Genomic DNA, 19,559 nt, shown 5'->3' on the forward strand with positions numbered 1-19,559 from the left:
ACTCATTATATAGGTCAGACTTATGAAAAGCTAAGTTTAGGTGCAAGAAAGCTCCATTTCTTGGGCTTTTCTTGCAGTTCTTAAGACAGTGACAAGATCCAACATGGATCTCATGCGTTCTATGCTAGCGGGGCATCCCGAAGAGATTTATTCGCTGCTGAAATTCAAGCTAGGAGGGTGCGAAACAGTCCAGGCGAAATGTCATTACGTGAGTTGTCTTTTGGTTCATGGCCTTGGTACTAAAATGTTAATCCTTTAAATTAATCAAATACAAGAGAGATTTTTCAATATCACCTTCGCCGAGTTGTCATCAGTTTCATGTGTTTATATCGAAGCTAATATTTTTTTGGGACAAAATCTTGACAGTTTTTGAGTGGGCGCAAGATATGATCGATCGCTTTAGGGATAACGTCGACTCGTGAGTTAGATCTTTGGCAAATCTTTATGGGCCTTTTAAATTAATGTTGTTTTCGTATTACGGTACATAAAAAAAATAAAATCGGTTTGTAGGAATTGTCTTCTATTATCTAATTTTTTCTTAGATTTCGCTCGAATCGATCCATCAAATACACATGCATCACAGTTAAAACAGTTTAAACAATGTGTTCATACAGACACACATTGTAGTGCAAAATGTAGATTACTCAAATGTTTTTACAAAAAAGTGAGTCGTCATACGTCATGTCAGCTAGCAATAAATTGTTCAACGTGCTAATCCGTTAATGTGTTATAAAGTTCCAAAAGTCTGTTTCATCACCCAGAGATGTCAAATAAAAAAAATTCACGTTCCTTGCCATCGGGCGACCCTCCTTAAGAAATGCTCAGAAGTTTTCTTATATAAAATGTTTGCCCTGTTATCTCTGCAGGACCAGATGTGTCCCAGCATGCGCACCTGTTATCAGTACCTGAACCAGACCAGCAGGAGTTTCGCTGCCGTCACTCAAGCTCTCGATGGTGATCTCAGGTTAGTAATTATAAGGTTATAGCAGTTATGATCGGTCTTAAAGAATATCAGTTTTTTTTTACATTCTTTTGTTTATAACCCATGCATTTTGATTGGCAAAATTAATGAAATAAAGCCAGCCTTTTGTACCTTTGTTTCATAACGACAGAAAAGCTCCCATACTAGTTGAAACAGCGTAGGGGCCCAAATCACAGCATAGGGGAAGCAAGTCATGGCATAGGGGGTCCAAATCACAACTTAGGGGATACAAATCATGGCGTATCATAGGCCCGTTTGCTCAAATTTGCTGGTGTGGTGATAAGCTTGAAAACAAAGCAATCATAGATAAAGTTTTGTAAACTTTTTGTGCAAAGTGTATTCGGCCTCTGCAATATATCCTACTCATTTTTTCTGTAAATAGTATAATGTCCATTTTACTTTTTTTCCAGAGATGCAGTGTGTATATTCTACCTTGTCCTGAGAGCACTGGACACAGTGGAGGATGACATGACCATCCCCCTGGACACCAAACTGGACATGCTGCACAGTTTCCATACCTACCTACAGGACCCCGCCTGGAGGTTCATGGAGAGCAACGAGAAAGACAAGAAAGTTCTGGAAGATTTTCCAACAGTGAGTTATTCTTTTAACCCCTGTGAGACTGCGAACAATGGCTAATCTGCTGAATACTGCCTCAAAGGTTTTTTTTTACACTCATAGCTTCACACAACTAAGGTGTCTTTACCACTCAATAGGAACCCCTCCATTCTTTCCAGGATTTCTTTTTAGCCTGACTGAAAAAAGATTCTATTCACCAATTCTATTTTCTACCTTGCAAACCATTACTACTGAAAATTTACTGTCAAGTTATGTCTAGTTCTGATGGATTACTGACAGAATAAATTCAGTAAATCAGCTTTTACTGTCTTACTGAAGCATTACTACTTCTCTTCACCCTTCTTTTACTGTCAGTACCTATACAGTACAGGGGGAAAAGAGGGAATGAAATTTAACGTAGAAATTGTATTTTCAGATTTCTCAGGAGTTCCGTAAGCTGAAGCCCCTGTACCAAGAAGTGATCTCTGACATCTGCAGGCGGATGGGGGCAGGCATGGCAGAGTTTGTACAGAGGAGTGATGTGGATACACTGGCAGACTGGGATAAGGTAAGGCCTAGGAAAAAAAATGTTGTGTTTCCTGTTTCCCTACCTACCCTAAAAAAACCTGCCGACCCTAGACTTTTTTTTTAGGTGGGCAGTGGAGTCACATAGTGGGATAATTCGCAGCGCCACACCCATTCCCGCCCCCTCAGCCAGGTGATGGAGTTATAAGGAGTGCGGAAAAAGTCCCCATCCCTGACCGGAGAACGAGGCGAATGCCTACTATGAGCCTACAAACCGAGGGTGGGAGGGAGGGGGAAAAGAAAGCATCCCCTTCTTCTCTCTTCATACCTCCATATTACCTAACCCACTTCCTGTCTCCCCCTTGGCCTTTACCTTTCGCCTGTTTCTCCCAACAACCTCGTGCTTTCCTTCCCCAAAGTCTAACTGCGCGCCTTTTACTCTAAAGCTCTCTACTTTTATACCCTAGCCTTCATTAGCATACATACTTATTTGCATAATCCCTCTGATTGGTTACTTCCCAAAATTGGGTTAATTAACCACCTGACTGAGGCGTGCGGGAACAGGTGTAGCGCTGCGAATAGTGGGATAATTCGCAGCGCCACACCCATTCCCGCCCCCTCAGCCAGGTGATGGAGTTATAAGGAGTGCGGAAAAAGTCCCCATCCTCCTGACCTGCTTCTTCACTCTTGCCCCCCTTGAGCTCTCATCCTCACATATCCCCTCTTCCCCAATCCTTTCCCCAACCTATCCTTTCCTCTTCTCCCAAACCTACTTAAAAACTTCCCTGCTATTATCATTAAGGCCAGATACACACACTTTTTTTTTTTTTTTTTTTTAAACTTTATTTCCTTTCCAATGCGGACTGCCATTCTCCGCCACTCCTCCCATTGTCAATCCTTCATCCCATCTTCTGACACAACGGAACAAAGCCTTTCAAATCATTCAGGTTTTTGTACAACTTGATCAGGGAATTGATACCTGAACCCCTTCCTTCCCCTTCATTTAATGCGGCTGCCATATTACCTGCCGGACTATTCACCTTAAGTACTTTAGCTAGTTTCAAGTAGTGCTCTGCTGTTGGTTCAGCGAACCACCCCACATGGGCCATTATGTCCTGCTTAGATGACCCAGCTAAAGCCAAAGTCAGGGCACAACCTGATCTAAAACTGTGCCCTGACTCCCCTTCGTAGATACCTGCGTCCTTTAAATGTATCCTCAACCTAGCTTCTGCCGCCCCTGCCGAGAACGGGTTCTCTGTAACTTCACCTCTTACAGAAGTAGCCCTGAATACGTAGCCTGTAAGGAGAGATAACCCTAAACTCTTACACACCTCCCAGTATATCTCCAGGCCTTTAACTGGACAAATCATGGTATTCTCCAACCTTTTTAACCCAAACACATTTGGCCTATCAGACCTAACCGTCTTACCCTCAGTGTGGTTAAACAATAAACCACTCTTATCCGGGTACATCATGATCTCATTGACCTTGGTAAGGCCAAGATCATTGAATCTATCCCCCGCAAACATAGCCACCTTGAAAAATGCAATGTCCCTCACCAGCGTATATATATCCCTTGGAGAAATACCTTCTACCGATAACTTATCATTAATGTACACAGCCAATTTTTCCAACTTATCTGGAAATATGGGGATGGCCTGTTTTGGAAATACCAAAGCTCTCGACTGTTCTCTCCTAATAGCTGCTAGGTAGTCCTTTATCTTCCTATGCACCGCAGGGTTTCCCATACTCGCCCCATCATTATAATCACCTACCCTGCCACTAGCTGCAAATATTGCCCTAAGCTTTCCTATCATTGCATCTACTGTACCTGCTGCCAACCTCTGAGGGCAGGCACAGTTCTCTGCCTGAGATGAACCTAATGAAGGGCATGAACTAACATGTACTTTTGTCTTTCCCTTAGAGTCCTTCCACACCAGGAACCTTAACAGATCCTGCGGGGAGGCTGACATCAGATCTTTTGCTTGCGGGAGAGACGCCAAAAACCCTTCTAACTCCTTCTGCAATGCCGACTTTTGTTTTTTATACTTGGTAACATCCTGCTGTAGTTGCGTAATTCTGGCGTCCAGCTCCTCTACATTTACTTGCTGGAGCAAACTACCCCTACTCACACCTAAACGTTTTCTCTTGTAACCACACATTTGGCAGAAATTAAAAGTTTCGTCATTTGCGTGTCCACACTCTGGACATGCTACTGCTGGGCCGCACAATCTTGGGGCTCTTGGTAGCACCTGTGAAAATAAATAAATGATGACCATAACTGTGTTGTCAAAGTCCTTTATTGGATCTCTCCTTCTAGGAGATACATAGAAATTATACATTTTGTAAGAATATCTTAACTTGCCAAAACTCCCCTTATTTAGATCCTCCCCTATATGCATGTCTCTGCTACAATCCTTTCTGTCAGATCTCCCACGCCCATAAGTCCCATTCCAGACGACGTGGAGACCATCCCTCCGGCGAGGGAATCTTGACTACCCCACTCTCTCCCTTGCGGCCTAACAAGATGCGCTTGCCCGCTAAAGCCTTCAAAATAGGCCACCAATACTCTACCGGGGAGGTTTGAGGTGCCACCAGCGTGCACGAATATCCGCATTGTTTAATGAAATTAACCACCTGACCTACCAACTGCACCGGTGGAAACACATACCCTTTACCCCACTTAGAGAAATCCTCCCCTAGCTGCTGGGCAAAGAAATCCACTGCCTTTGCTCCCCGGACAGGGAACGGGGCCACAAAATCAGGGAGCTTTGAATTTGATGGCAACGCCATACAATCAATACCGTATGGGCCCCAATTTGCCTGCAAAATTCCCCATGCTTTATCCGTCAGAGTCATGTCCCCTTCCGCAAAGGTCCTGGACGGTGCATCCGCTGGGTTTTCCAACGAACTAACATAATACATTGACAATGAGCAGTTCAGGCGCATAGTTAAGAAAAAGATCTCTTTCAGGACATCAAACATCTGCTTAGATTTTCTACCTTGTGCCCTCCATGCAAACAACAATGCTTGATTATCTACCTCCATCCTCACTCTAGCATTCTCAAACCTTGCTCCCCCTGCTTCCAAAACATACTTAACTGCCAAAGCTTCCTTAACATTAATGTGCAAATTTCTCTCTTGTGATGACCACGCATCTCCAACCACTACCTGGGCATCACTCCCCGGGTGTATCACACCCCCCCAGCGCGCGTTAGATGCATCCGAAGCCACTTTGACAGCCACATGCTTCTCATCTCTCCAGGGGAAAGTCCCTGTCCAATCATGTAAGAAGCTCCAATGTTCAATCTCCTTTCTTAAGTCCCCTCTTACATAAATCAATTGATTCTTACGAATTGCCTGAGATATAGCTGCATTACACTCCCTAGTGAATAACAATGCTCCTGGCACGGCCACAGCAAATGAAACCACCTTCCCCACAAACTTCTGTAGCATCTTAACCTGTACCTTACCTTCCCTTAGAATCTGTACTCTGAGATCCTCAAACTTGTCTTTCTTTACTACGGGGATAGCAAAAGACAGCAGAATCGAGTTGACAATCATCCCCAGGAAAGTGAGGACTTGTGTTGGGATCAGGACCGACTTTTCTAAATTTAGGAAATATCCTAGCCTAACCAAGAGTGACGCCAACAAGAAGATGGCTTGTTCCGCCAACTTGAAACATGTGTCCTTATCTAATACCTTAGCTTGTCCTGGTCTTACCAACTGGCCCCCATGTCTATCATCTATATATTGAGCAGCTGGAACTCCCAACTTCCTTACATAACTTGTTGCCGCTAAACCTATCGTGTGAAAGATCCAAGCGGACAAGGCCCAGCCAAATGGGAGGCTTGCACAAACAAATAGAAAACCCTGCCATTGAAAACCTAACAGAGTTCTAGACCGCTCTTTGATGGTCACGTGATCGTAGCCTGACTTGTCGTCACATTTGGTCTGGAAGAAACCTCTCTCTATATAACGCGTGACATCCATCAACTTATCCAAGCTAAAAGGTACCTTCTTTGTGAAAAGATTGAGGAACCGCATGTCACAACATAATCGAGGTTTTGATGGCTCAACCGTTAAAGGCATCACCAAATGTGGCGGGTCTACTTCCCCTACTTTACCCCACAGCTGAACAGCCCCCGTTTTTAAGCGGTCCTCAATCGTTTCAGAAATGAAATCTACAAATTGATTACACGAAGATCCATTAGGGAACAGCCTTTTTGGCGGATACAATTCATCATAATATTGGCCTTGCCACGAGCCCTTAAATGGCACAATAAAATCTTCCACATCAACGCCTTCTCTGATCCATTTCATCAATAATTCCCTATCTGCATGTTCCCTTAGGATCAACTCCCATTCTCCTGGATATTTATGTATATTCCCTGCTATAAAGTGTGATGGATTTCTAAACTTCAACATAGTGGCATTTCCATGGCACGTCCCCTCCAAAACGTCGCTGAAGGTGGGAGCTGGGGGGTTGGTGTTGTCCCAGGGCTTCCCATCAAAAGTTACCCATGAGTGGCTCACTCGCTTACACTTGGCTGCCGTCTCAGGGTCAAAGTGCACGTTGGGAAACTTCTGTGCCAAATGAATGTTACCCTTACCACGAGTGCACTGTAAAGAATCAAAGAACGAAATTCAAATTCTGTAAACTTTTAAAAAACCAACAGTAATTTTTTCAGCCCTGGGAAACACCAACCCACAAAGGTGGGGATAAGGGAACAGGAAAGCCCCTGGTGTTTGCCATGACGATAAAACCAGAACAGAAATTTTTATTTTTTCTTTTTTTTTTTTTCTTTTTTAAATAACACGAAAATAAACTATCCTACGACTCTAAAAGAGCGAGACACATCTCAAAAGAAGAAATTGCCATATAAAAATTGCCAAAACATTTTTTATTCACGTCCAGTCCAGTCCAGTCCAGGTCCATTATCTGTTCAAATGCCTCTCTCAAACTTTTCATTGTTACTGAGAGAACTTGCAATACTCAATACAATTTTAAGTCATCTCTAATATATACGAATCTTCTGAAATCAATATCACCGGTACAACATACATATTGAAGAAAATCTCGTCGACCGAATATTTCACACAAAACACGTTAACCTTATATTCTCATCAACAAACTATTACAAATTCAGTACTTCTTCAATTTTGACAACCAGATTATCCAACATATTTTACATCTTCACATCAAATTGTTCAAAATGCAACAAACAGCACACTATAATCTTTCAACAGCATGTTCTTACCAACTCGCATCGGGCACGATCACTGACTTCCAAAGAAAAAACATACAATTCAACAGTGTTACAAAATTGCTTCATTCTCCATAACAATAATAGTACAAACAAAAATGTTACTCCTTTTTCATCCTACCCCTCTTCTCGGGACATTTCGCTATCAAATGCCTATTACTTCCACATCCATAACACCGCCTGGTTCTACTGCTAGCCTGTTGAAATTGGTTGCTATTTCCAAACTGAGGCGGATTGGAGTTCCAGAGCTGGCCCTGGCCAGAGCAGCCCTGCTGGCCCAGGTTGGGGCTCCACTGCTGGCTGGGGAAACTCTGCAAACCCAGATTGGGAATTATCTGGGGAAGGTTGGAAAGCCATTGCTGTGGTACTGCGTTAGAAAATGGCTGAGGCGGGCTGAAGAAACCCTGCGGGACATAGGGTTGCCACCGCTGCTGCATCAGCCCACACTGTCCCGACTGTTGCCGCGACCCAAGTGCTGGTGCAGATGAAACTGCCTGGTTACCCTTATTACTTAAATTCTCCAGGATCCCCCCAACACGCTTTCCAACCTTTCTTTCTGCATCAGTTGCATACATTTCCCTCAACGCCGCCTTAAGGTTAGGATCGTGACGATTCATTCTAAAAAGTTCTGCTGCCGCTTGATAATCGTCCGCTTTTCTATGTCCTTCCCTCTTAGCGGCCGCCGCCAAGTCCTCCACCAGCTGCATGGCTGAGGCAGCATCAAACAGCGCGTCTGGCCGCTGTACGATGCTCCTTATATCTCTCAAAATGGCTCTCATTCCCACTTGCCCCCTCTGGAACCCCTCCACTGTAGCCTGAAGGGATCTTACCAACTGCGCAAGTTCCTGCAAGAATAAAAGCAGAAACATGCCTTCAATTTTTTCAGCCACACTGGCTAATTTCCACACAGGAAAAAGTACATAAAATACCTTTCACACCAAATAAATTAGCCATACAGGCTACAACATGTGAGATCAGCCACACATGCTACAATACCCCAAACTATTAACCACACAGGTTATTGGCCACACAGGCTACATCATGCGTCTTGTTAGCCACACAGGCTACTACCACCAACTAATAACCACACAGGTTACTGGCCACACAGGCTACATCATGTAAAATTGTCCGACATCATGTAAATTGTCAGCCACACAGGCTACTATCCCCAACTAATAACCACACAGGTTACTGGCCACACAGGCTACATCATGCAAATTGTCAGCCACACAGGCTACTATCCCCAACTAATAACCACACAGGTTACTGGCCACACAGGCTACATCATGTGAATTGTCAGCCACACAGGCTAAATCATGTAAATTGTCAACCACACATGCTACTACCACAAACTATTGACCACACAGTCTGTCACCAGGCTAAAACCGCCCTAACAAATTTCAAACAATACTTGTAAACACGCTAGTAAACAACGAACTAAAAAAAAAAAAATTTTTTTTTTTTTAACTACCCGGAAGCATGTAACCAAACACACAATCTAGCGCTAAAATCTTTCTACTTAGGTCAAAACCAGCATGAAACTTCTTTTTACCTCTTGCGGTGGGATAGGAGGGGCACCATCCGGCTGAACTCCAGCCGCCTGCTGGACTTGTGGAGGTAATCCCGGGGGTGCTTGCGGTGCAGCTGCACCCTGAGGTGCCGCTGGTGGCTGTTGAGGGGGTATTTGCTGCTGCCCCTGGGGTAGAAACCACCAAAAAACAACGTTAACATACTTAAAATTGCGACATTCCTAACCACTCCTCCGCCACACTACAATAAAAGAGAACGCCCTCCCCACTTTCCTTATTCGCCCTCCCCCACTCACTACGTACAAAGAGTAACCACGAAGTCACCAACAAAATCGTGAACGACACTACCTGTCCCTGCTGCACAATCGGCGCTCCGGCCCCTTGTCCTTGTCCTACTGGCTGAAGTGGCGCTGGGGGTGGCGCTGGGGGTACCGCCGCGTGCTGGGGGGCGGCTTGCGGACCTTGCCCCGCGGCCTGCGGAGCTTGCGCTGCCTGCAGACCTTGCCCCGCTGCCTGCGGACCTTGCCCCGCTGCCTGCGGACCTTGCCCCGCTGCCTGTTGGACTGCTTGTTGAGGTGCTGCCGGCACCGGTGGGCCCTGTCCTGCCAGCAATGCTTGGATGGCCCCCGGAGGAGGGGCGTGCGGGGCTTGCGCCATGATTTTCTCCGACAGCCTCGTGCGTCCGCACCCGAAGTCTAACTGCGCGCCTTTTACTCTAAAGCTCTCTACTTTTATACCCTAGCCTTCATTAGCATACATACTTATTTGCATAATCCCTCTGATTGGTTACTTCCCAAAATTGGGTTAATTAACCACCTGACTGAGGCGTGCGGGAACAGGTGTAGCGCTGCGAATAGCTTCCAGTTAGAATTTTTATTTAGCCTGCTTCCTATTGAAGTAAAACACTGCTTGTCCCATCTAATGAAGGATAAATGTATCTATCATGCACAAAATTAAAGTTTGACATTGAAAGACAAGTGTAATCATACATTTCAGTTTACTTTGTTCAACTGTATTGTAAATATGTATCACTAGAATTTTGGCTAGCCTAAAAAAAAAAAAGGAAAAAAAAAGATAATCCCTACCTACAGACCCTAATTCTTTCAGGACTGAAACAGGAAACACAGCATTTTTTTTCCTAGGCCTAACTATTCTATGGAGCATCTATTAATTTTTAATTTATTGGTTTGGCTGTTCAGCATGCACAGCCAGGGCTGCCTAACTAGCATTTGGCTATTACAAAGGGCTAACCCTGCTGACAGAGTATCAATGTATCAATGTAAACCCTAACATAAACCCCAACATCAGTAAACCCTAAAAAATCAGTAAAGATCAGACAAGATCCAAGGACAGGTATGTCCGTTAACGTGAGGATGGTGGGTGTTCAGCACCAAGGACAGGGATATTTGGTAATGTGAGGATGATGTACAGCACCAAGGACAGATATGTTTGGTTCTAGTTCTAGTCAGCAAACTTCCAATAGGAACATCACTCAGACAGAGGAGGTGCAGTGTCTGGACTATGTGGGAGATAACAGCAACCTGCTCACTCCACCCAGATGTAAAAATGGGTATCTGACTTTGGGGAGGTTAAAGGCAATGGAACGAAAGTAAAACTGAAATACTCTCCATGCCAAGCTTTATTAGATAAGTGGAATCAACATCTCATCCCAACTATATATTTTTTTCCAGTACTGTCACTACGTTGCAGGACTGGTAGGAATCGGACTGTCCCGGCTCTTCTCTGGGTCGGAGTTCGAGGATGAGCTGGTTGGGGAGGATACGGACCTGGCCAACTCCATGGGTCTGTTCCTGCAGAAAACTAACATCATCAGGGACTACCTGGAGGACCAGGTGGATGGAAGGGAGTTCTGGCCAAGACAGGTACAGTGATGTCATTATCTCAGTACATTCTGTGATTGGTTAGTAGTTCTTGCAGTCCTGTAAGTGATTGGTTGGTCTTTCAGCTCAGTGATAGGTTTATGTGAATCATGTTCAGCAACAGAGACAGTGTCCTCTGTTTTGATGGTGCCCAACACCAGCACTAGTGATGGGTGTATGTCTGTGAATGATATTCAGAGACGAGTGTGTTTACCTTTGCGGATAGCATTCAGCACCAAGGGCAAATACATTTGATGCAGCTCAACAATGTTTTTTATTTTCTTTCTTGGTTTTTCAGCTCAGTGATTTGATGTTTGGTCGTGCAGACAATATTGAATAAATAGATAAATAAATGGATTGTGACAGAGTATAAATTATGCATAGATGATATTTTCTATTTGTCACAGGTTTGGAGTAAACATGCAAAGAAGCTGTCTGACTTCAGACAGCCCGAGATGTCCCAGAATGCCCTGTGGTGTTTGAATGAGCTGGTGACAAACGCGCTGCTACATGTTCCTGATGTACTGAAGTACATGTCCAGGTTACGCAACCAGAGTGTCTTCAACTTCTGCGCCATACCTCAGGTAAAACAACACTATTGACGGAATGCTTGCATTGCATAATCATTATGACATTTATATTAGATTTGATTGAAACGTTGAATTGACCATTTTACAGAATTAATATAACTATGTTGTACATCAGCAAGGCATGTAGAATGAGAAAACAAAATTGCTCACAAAAAACGATTGAAAGTTGTTGCACTCATGATCATTGGCTTCAAAAAGGGTTTAAAGAAAAGGCTGGGCTGTCCACCAGGCTAGGCCACCCAGCCAGTGATATTTTCTTAGCCTCATCTTAGATACTCGCTGCCATCTGAATATTGGCTCAGTGCCTAAATGCTCGTCTTGCAGCTTAAAACTGAAAGTTTTATGAAGTTTATACATATACTGTGTCAGTCAATGTGAGTTGGATACATATTTGTTAACTTTACGTTGCCTAGGTGATGGCCATAGCAACCTTAGCCCGTTGCTACAACAACCCCAAGGTGTTCCGGGGTGTGGTGAAGATCAGGAAGGGAGAGGCTGTGAAGATGATGATCCATGCAACAAGCATGGAGAACTTCAAGGGCATCATGAGACCCTTCTGCGAGGAGGTAAAAACTTGATTTCTATCAGTGTATTTTTCGTGATCTATTCTTAACTAGTTTCTTGAGCTGCTTGTTCCTCACGTATGGTAGTTTTTAGTAGAAATTCCATATGATAGAGTCCTACAGGAAATCTTTTAACATGTTCAAGTAAATTTCTACTTTTGTTCGGATATTTATTTCTTTTATACATCACACTAAGAATGGGTTAGCTAATTATCTTATACAAAATGTCAAGACAAAATAGGGCAGTAAATTCTTTTTTCTATCATAATTGGAGTCTAAGTGTCAACATTGCAAATACAGGTAGGCCAATGACAAAACCTCTTTGCTAGTTGAAAATCATAACTATGCAAATTATGCCCTATATATTAAATTGTGACTTTGTGCTTCTTTTTTCAGATTTTCAGCAAAATGACCCTGCAGGACCCCTCGTACAGCGTTACCATGGAGACGGTTGACACGATCCGACAGCTGACGGAGACGAGCCACGCCCTCTCAGTCCAGCGCACCCTGACCCCGCTACACGTGTCGTGTGCGCTGGTGGTCGCAGCTATCACATGGCAATACTGGACACAGATACACTGGATATACGACCACTACCTGGACTGGAAATGATAATAAAATCTCTGGCAATCTTTCATAGCCCATAGAATTCAATATCCTGGCATTTTCAGAAAGCAATTCACTAGCCCCAAACCATGAAAAATTAGTATGTGTACAATCCATTAATTAGTGAAGTCTTTTCTTGTCTACTATTAAAAGTACAGCAGAAAAATTCTGTAATGAATGTTACAAAAAAGTGTAAATATTTCTTCACACTCAGTCACTCACTATCCAGTTAACACAACAATACCACTGTTAAATTTTTACTGATGACAATAAATTTTATAATAACTATTGATGAATTGTTATAAGATATGCATACATTCATAAGTTAGGAAATAAACATTCTATGATTATAAGATATGCATATTCTATGAATTTACCATCCTATTATTAGTTATCACACTATTTATGTTAACTTGAAATTTTTGCAATCTATTGAGTAATGAAGTATCTTCTTGTCTAAACAGCAGAATAATTCTGTGTAAGGGGAAATTTGACTCTGCCAATTCTAAGCACTTCAAAAGTGAATAGTGATAATGACTGTGCCGTCAATTATAGCATAACTTTGAATTCAGATTTACTTTAAAAGTATTTGATGAGAGGAATTGTACATCATAGCCATACCTTTGAGGCAATATTATACAAATATTACACTATCTATTTTTGTGAATTAAGGTCATTTTGATGGTATAAAAATGGTGATAACTGATAAATGGTGTTGTTTATATCTGTCCTGAGGCACTTTATCTTTAGGCTAGTCCCTTATCATTATCTAAGTGATTTGTTGAGAACAAATCCTACCTTACCTTAGACCCCCCCTTAACTAATTTGCATAGATCGACTTGTTAGGCTGCTTTCCTCCATAAAGTACAGTCTGATCTATGTAATCTAATAAATCAATGTAATGAACAAAAGTCGATTGCACTAGCATTGGATGGTAGAATCTGAAGATTTAAAATAAATGTAAATATCACTCAGAAAATGAAAATGCACAGAGAAAATTTGAAAAAAAAACAAACCAAAGAACTATTTTTTTCCAATATATTAATTAACGCCATTTCTCCCTTGTTGATTTGACGGAATTTCATAATTGGGCCTTTTTGCCAAGTCTTTGGACGTATTAGAGGGCTTGGGTAACAGTCAAGTCTAAATTTGGGGGTTAAAGGCATGCTTGGGTGACATCACAGATTTTCCGTAAAATCTTTTGGATTTCACCATTGTCTTTTTGTCTATTCACATTAATAGCAATCACCTAAATCGTATCATATTTCCATATAATAATGAAAACTCATTAAACTCCAGAAAAACATTCAAAAGACACCTTGGGTACATATGTTGAAAGATCGTTCAACGGTGATCAGCACATCGACCTTTTAAACGGTGTATCAGGTTTTTCAACTTTAACCTTTTGACCTGTTTGCTCACCATGCTTGCCGTCCGGCATTTTGTGTTGTCTGACTCGTCTCATAAGAAAAACATCTCCAATCTTCTACTAAACTAAACATTCTAAAAGGAACTTATCACATGAGGCCATAGACCGACAGGTAAGGCATTTGTGTACTTTTGAAACTTACTTGGTTACGTCTATGCGGCGGTACGTAACTACTAGTTTGTAGACAGTTCACTGAGTTCACTTCATCAGGTGGCGTCAAACAGTTGGGAACAAACAGTTTATTTAACCCTCTCAACACGTCATAAAATTTTTTCCTGTATACCATATACGACATATAATTTCAGTCTATACAGGTGTCAATTAGTACTTTTTGTGTATTATTATTACAGCTGTTATGTAAGGAGTAGACTAGGAAAACTATATATTGCTGGAAAGCTCACAGAATGGCCTTTCCAAAACAAGCAAAATAAATATCATACCATCAATCTGAGGACAGCAATCGTCATGGAAACCACTCAAAAACACATTTGCAACACTCCCAAAAAAAGCTTCACAAAAGAAAACATTTGGCTAGGGACTGAGTTTTTTGTGTCATTTATCATAAAACTATGTAGAAATACTCAATTATACATACACAATGCTGGTATGCTGTTAGAATGACCAAATACTAAAAATCAAAGCATGATTTCAAATAAGTTCAGTGTTGATAAACAAATGTTCACCCCAATAAACAGTTGTGCCCCCCTCCCCACACCTGTAGTTGTACTATTGAAATAATGAATATGCCTTGTGCTAAATGGCAAATTATTTTTCTGGATGTTCTCCACATATCAGGGAGTCAAATAAATCCTATTACTTATGACTTGGGTAGAGAAACAGGTATCAGAGTATCTAAAATGTCAATTGAGACCAGTGACCTTTCTGACCTGACCTGGTCCTCCTCATGCCCAAGAAAAACAACAAGGAAGCATGCATGTAGAACTCATTAGACACGGTGATATCAGCTCATTTGATCTCAACAAAAACAGCTGGGTGTTTGCCTTGCTGTCCCTCAAGGACTTCCCTGTCATCACTCCTGTAAGCCACCAACAAAATTATCCACCAAATTGTCTCCATTTCTGCTAAATTTACTAAATAAACCTGTAGAAAACTGAAGCCAAAACACACGCTGGAGGCCTCAGAAACAGGGCTCAAATGCTACATCCTTTCTGGTTGGTCAAAGATACAAGCATCCTGATTGGCAGACTCTGCCAAATTTCCCATTTCACAGTAGTCAGTTTGAATTTCCCGCCGGAATTAAACCTGAAGCCACGATCGTGGCTTCTCGCGTCCTATGGGAAAGCCACGATAGTGGCTTCTCGTGCTGAGAGGGTTAACGTTGATTTTCAAAGTAAGACGTTACCGGCATTGCCGAAAACAGCAATGAATAAAGGCATAAGAAGAATTAGTCCTTTTCTTAACAATCATAGGCTATAAAGGAAGGACTCTCTTCATGTTTCTTGCAAAATCTCTGATATGGTATAAAATAATCGGTGAAAATTCACCTTCAAATGGTTACACAATTGTGTAACCATTTGAATTGTCCAGTTGAATCATGTCCAGTTTAACCAGTTTGATAGCCTATGGCTATAACTATAGCCCCGGCTGTATTTCTCTTTATGCAGACTTAATAACTCGAATGAAATCGGGTTTGTTGTAGGGACAAAACTGCATGCAAATGATAAAGGCATGTAGCTCACAGTAGCTCGAAAACAATATCAAAACTGCTAAATGTCATTGTGCATGTTTTCAGAGGGAGGGGGTCACGTATTATTTGTCCATTGTTCCTTCTTTGACAATATAAGAATGTGGCCTTTAGAAACTGATGAGATATCTGTAATTATGATTATTTTTGTTGATTTATTTCTGTGTCTTACTGCCATTTCAATTAGAAAGGGCTGAACCAACCAGGAGTACAAAAACAACCATCGAGCATTTTGTGAAGGAGACGAGCAACAACGGGTGCAGACAACAGACCCAGGAAGACGGGATGGTAGCCGAACAATAACGTCATGAACAAGGAAATGAACGGCATGCAGTAGGGCATAGAGTTTTGGCAGGCAGCTGAGGAAGGAGTCTTATCATATCTTTATGAATCTGTCGGTGTCAGAAACCTAAAATGGCAGAATCTACCAAACTTTTTATATGTGAAGAGTGCGGATACAGGACAACGTGCAGGGGCCACCTCACACGACATGTCAGAAAACACACAGGAGAAAAACCCATGAAGTGCGATCAGTGCGACTATTCTGCTGCACGAAGAGACCACCTCAAACAACACATCATGGTGAAACACACCGGTAAGAAGCCGTACATATGTGGTGAGTGTGGATACAGGACTACCAAAAGTTCTTACCTAATGATCCACATGAGAAAACATACAGGGGAGAAACCTTACAAGTGTGAGATATGCCAATACAGGACAGTTGACAAGTCTTCCTTAGCTGCACATATCAGAACACATACAGGTGAGAAACCCTACAAATGTGACCTGTGTGACTATTCTGCTACACAGAGATGCCATCTAGCCCACCACGTTACGATGAAGCACACCGATGAAAAACGCTTTGTGTGTGGGGAGTGTGGATACAAGACAGCTGACAAAACTTCCTTCATTGTACACACAAGGAAACATACAGGGGAAAATCCGTACAAATGTGACCAGTGCGACTACTCTGCTTCGACGAAATACACTTTAGACCGACACGTAATGGTAAAACACACTGGTGAGAAACCCTTCATGTGTGGGGAGTGCGGACACAGGACAGTCACTAGGTTTGGCCTGACCCGACACATGAGGACTCACACAGGCGAGAAACCTTACAAATGTGACCAGTGTGACTTCTGCTCTGCGCGTAAACAGTATCTAGACATACACATCATGACAAAACATACAGGAGAGAAGCCCTACATGTGTGAAGAGTGTGGATTTAGGACTGTTTATAAGTCTGTTCTTTCCAGACATGCGGTGAGAAGACACTCTGGGGATCAACGCCATAAAGGACACCAGTGCAACTATTTGTTTGTACAAAAATCTAAACTAGACGAACATACCAAGATAAATCTCACCGGTGAGAAGCCCTACATCTGTGGGGAATGTGGGTACAGAGCCAAGAACAAGTCATCCCTCAATAAGCACACGAAAACACACAAAGGAGAGAAACCCTACAATTACAAATGTAACCAGTGTGACTACTCTTCTACACAGAAATGCCAGATGGACAAACACGTGGCGACGAAACACACCGGTGAGAGATCTTACCTGTGCGAGAATTGCGGATACAGATCAGCAACTCGGTCTGGGCTTGTCCGGCATGTCAGAAAACACACCGGTGAGAAACCCTACAAGTGTGACCAGTGTGACTATTCTGCTGCACGGAAACACCATCTAGAGCAACACGTCATGACGAATCATAACGGTGAAAGACCTTACCTGTGTGAGGATTGCGGATACAGATCGGCAAGTCAGTCTGGGCTTGTCCGCCATGTGAGAAAACACACCGGTGAGAGACCCCACAAGTGTGACCAGTGCGACTTCTCTTGTGCAAACAAGTGGACGTTAAACCAACACGTCACGACAAAACACACTGACGAAAAACCCTACTTGTGTTCTGAGTGCGGGTACAGGACGTCCATTAGGTATTCCCTAACATTACACATGAGAAAACATAATGGTGAGAAACCGTACAAGTGTGGCCAGTGTGACTACTCTGCTGCACAGAAATGCAGGATTGACAAGCATGTGCTTTTGAAACACACCAGCAACAAACCGTACCTATGCGCGGAGTGTGGGTTCAGAACGGCGGACAAGTTTAACTTTTTACGACACATGGGAACTCATGGCGGCAGGAAACCCCACAAGTGTGACCATTGTGATTATTCTGCTGCAAGGAAAGACCAATTAAAGAAGCACATGCTGAAGCACTAGCCTCCACCAGGTCTTCCTACAGTGGTGCGGAGATCGTACAATTCGCAAAAAAGTTGGCAAGGGGAGTCTGTCCACACCTAAGTTCAGGTCTCCCCTCCACTTTGCTGTGCAGCTGGCCAACTCCTCTGGGAGCAAAACTCTATTGTCCAAGCAGATCCTAAGGTAGCAATTATTAACAAAGATGGTATCAATAGTTACCTGAGGACTGAAGTCGGCCTAGGAGTGTGTTAGATGACTACCTTTGGCCGGCTATACTCCTTAGCCAGCTTTGATACTATCTAATGCCACTGGTAAATATGCCTGGAAACTCCCCTGGCAAATTATTCTCCCTATAATGGCCAGCGTAGTCAGTCTGGTAGAGACTACTAAAGCATACTGTCGTTAAATCCCTGCTACAAGTCAAGAAATGAGCTCGGCCGACGTGTCGAAACTGGAGGTAATCACACCGACAAAGAAGTGTAATGATTATCGTTCTAAACTGTTCTTTCATTAGTGACAAGAATTTGAAGAAATGTATGCAGACAAGAGAAATTTCCGGATGTTGGACATCTGGGTTGTACCCACAATGCGACTAAGACTTCTGTATCCACAGTTCAGTCCAGTGCCAAAAAATGGACTTTTTAGCACTGTGAAGACTGGTGTAGGTATTATATGCCTGTATATGAGCCATATATGAGTCTCTAAGTGTAAAATGATTTAGACTTTTTCATTTGCTAGTTCAAAGGCAAAGCAATTGAATGTTGCTGAATTTAGCAGACATGTTTTGAAAGAGGTTAATTTTGCAACACTAAAACCATAAGCTGAGATGAAAAGATGCAGTGACATCTAGATGTTGTTTGAACCAAGTACTATTGAGTAGTGATATTCAAATTTGTTTTCATTTTTTTTCAATTTTGAATTATATTTCGAAAACTCAGCAAGCTCATGGAGATCATATTACAGACAGGAAAGATGTAACTTAAGGTGACAAGTTCCCCAAGCCTTAAGTTCTCTTGATGATGCAAATAATGTCTTTGTAATTATGAACATCTTAATAATGTAATTCACTAATTGGCTCTAAGCTTGTAGACTTAATTCATGGTACAGAGAAGGAGATATTTGTAGTGTTTTAAATTCGCAGTTGAAACACCAGAAGTATGCAATGCAAAATAGAGCATATTTGCGTTGTTAAGAATTTGTAAAATGGGAGCTCTCCTCAAAAATAAAACATTGAATATTTTGAGATTCACAGCATATTGGTACAAATGTGTTATACTCTTTTCCTTAAGTTTGTCTTCAAGAAAAGATCACGATTCAAAAGACTGCTCGAACCTTGTACAAATAGAGATTCAAACAACTAGTTTGTATTCATCACTACTTGCAACACCTGTTACACCAAATACTAGTAACTTGTTCTGGAGAAACGGTTATCCAGGTCACCATTAAGAACTGGTTCAACTCACCCACACGAATATCTGCCAACATTTGGGTGGTCTTTCTGCTGCCTTTCTCAACGTAGTTCTACTTCCCACTGCTAGGTGGTGCTGTAGTTGTAGTGTGCAAAGAACCTTACTATTCAGTGATTTACTGGAGCGGTGGAAAATGAGGATGCTGGAGCGGCTATAGCGGTTGGAGCTGTGGGGGCTAGAGCGGTTGGAGCTGAGGGGGCTAGAGCGGTTGGAGCTGAGGGGGCTAGAGCGGTTGGAGCTGTGGGGGCTAGAGC

General features: G+C 42.5%; 3 protein-coding genes across 3 annotated transcripts; 2 read left to right on the forward strand and 1 right to left on the reverse strand.

Moving 5' to 3' along the window:
• The first annotated feature begins 10 nt into the window (after positions 1 to 10).
• LOC118404551 (squalene synthase-like) lies at positions 11 to 12,652 on the forward strand. The gene is made up of 8 exons (XM_035803705.1): positions 11 to 208; positions 867 to 964; positions 1,393 to 1,576; positions 1,977 to 2,108; positions 10,553 to 10,744; positions 11,149 to 11,325; positions 11,745 to 11,897; positions 12,291 to 12,652. Exons 1-8 carry the CDS (start codon positions 104 to 106, stop codon positions 12,504 to 12,506), a joined length of 1,257 nt encoding a protein of 418 aa, XP_035659598.1. The 5' UTR covers positions 11 to 103; the 3' UTR covers positions 12,507 to 12,652.
• On the reverse strand, positions 6,949 to 9,714 carry LOC118404552 (atherin-like). The gene is made up of 3 exons (XM_035803706.1): positions 9,210 to 9,714; positions 8,885 to 9,028; positions 6,949 to 8,177 (listed from the first exon to the last, which is right to left on the reverse strand). Exons 1-3 carry the CDS (start codon positions 9,516 to 9,518, stop codon positions 7,434 to 7,436), a joined length of 1,197 nt encoding a protein of 398 aa, XP_035659599.1. The 5' UTR covers positions 9,519 to 9,714; the 3' UTR covers positions 6,949 to 7,433.
• A 3,396-nt stretch (positions 12,653 to 16,048) lies between the features above and the next one.
• On the forward strand, positions 16,049 to 17,857 carry LOC118404279 (zinc finger protein 525-like). Its single transcript, XM_035803345.1, has 4 exons — positions 16,049 to 16,397; positions 16,458 to 16,739; positions 16,974 to 17,226; positions 17,692 to 17,857. Exons 1-4 carry the CDS (start codon positions 16,049 to 16,051, stop codon positions 17,855 to 17,857), a joined length of 1,050 nt encoding a protein of 349 aa, XP_035659238.1.
• The last annotated feature ends 1,702 nt before the right edge of the window (positions 17,858 to 19,559 follow it).

The sequence above is a fragment of the Branchiostoma floridae genome, chromosome 17, assembly GCF_000003815.2.
Source record: "Branchiostoma floridae strain S238N-H82 chromosome 17, Bfl_VNyyK, whole genome shotgun sequence".
Taxonomy (NCBI): Eukaryota; Metazoa; Chordata; class Leptocardii; order Amphioxiformes; family Branchiostomatidae; genus Branchiostoma; species Branchiostoma floridae.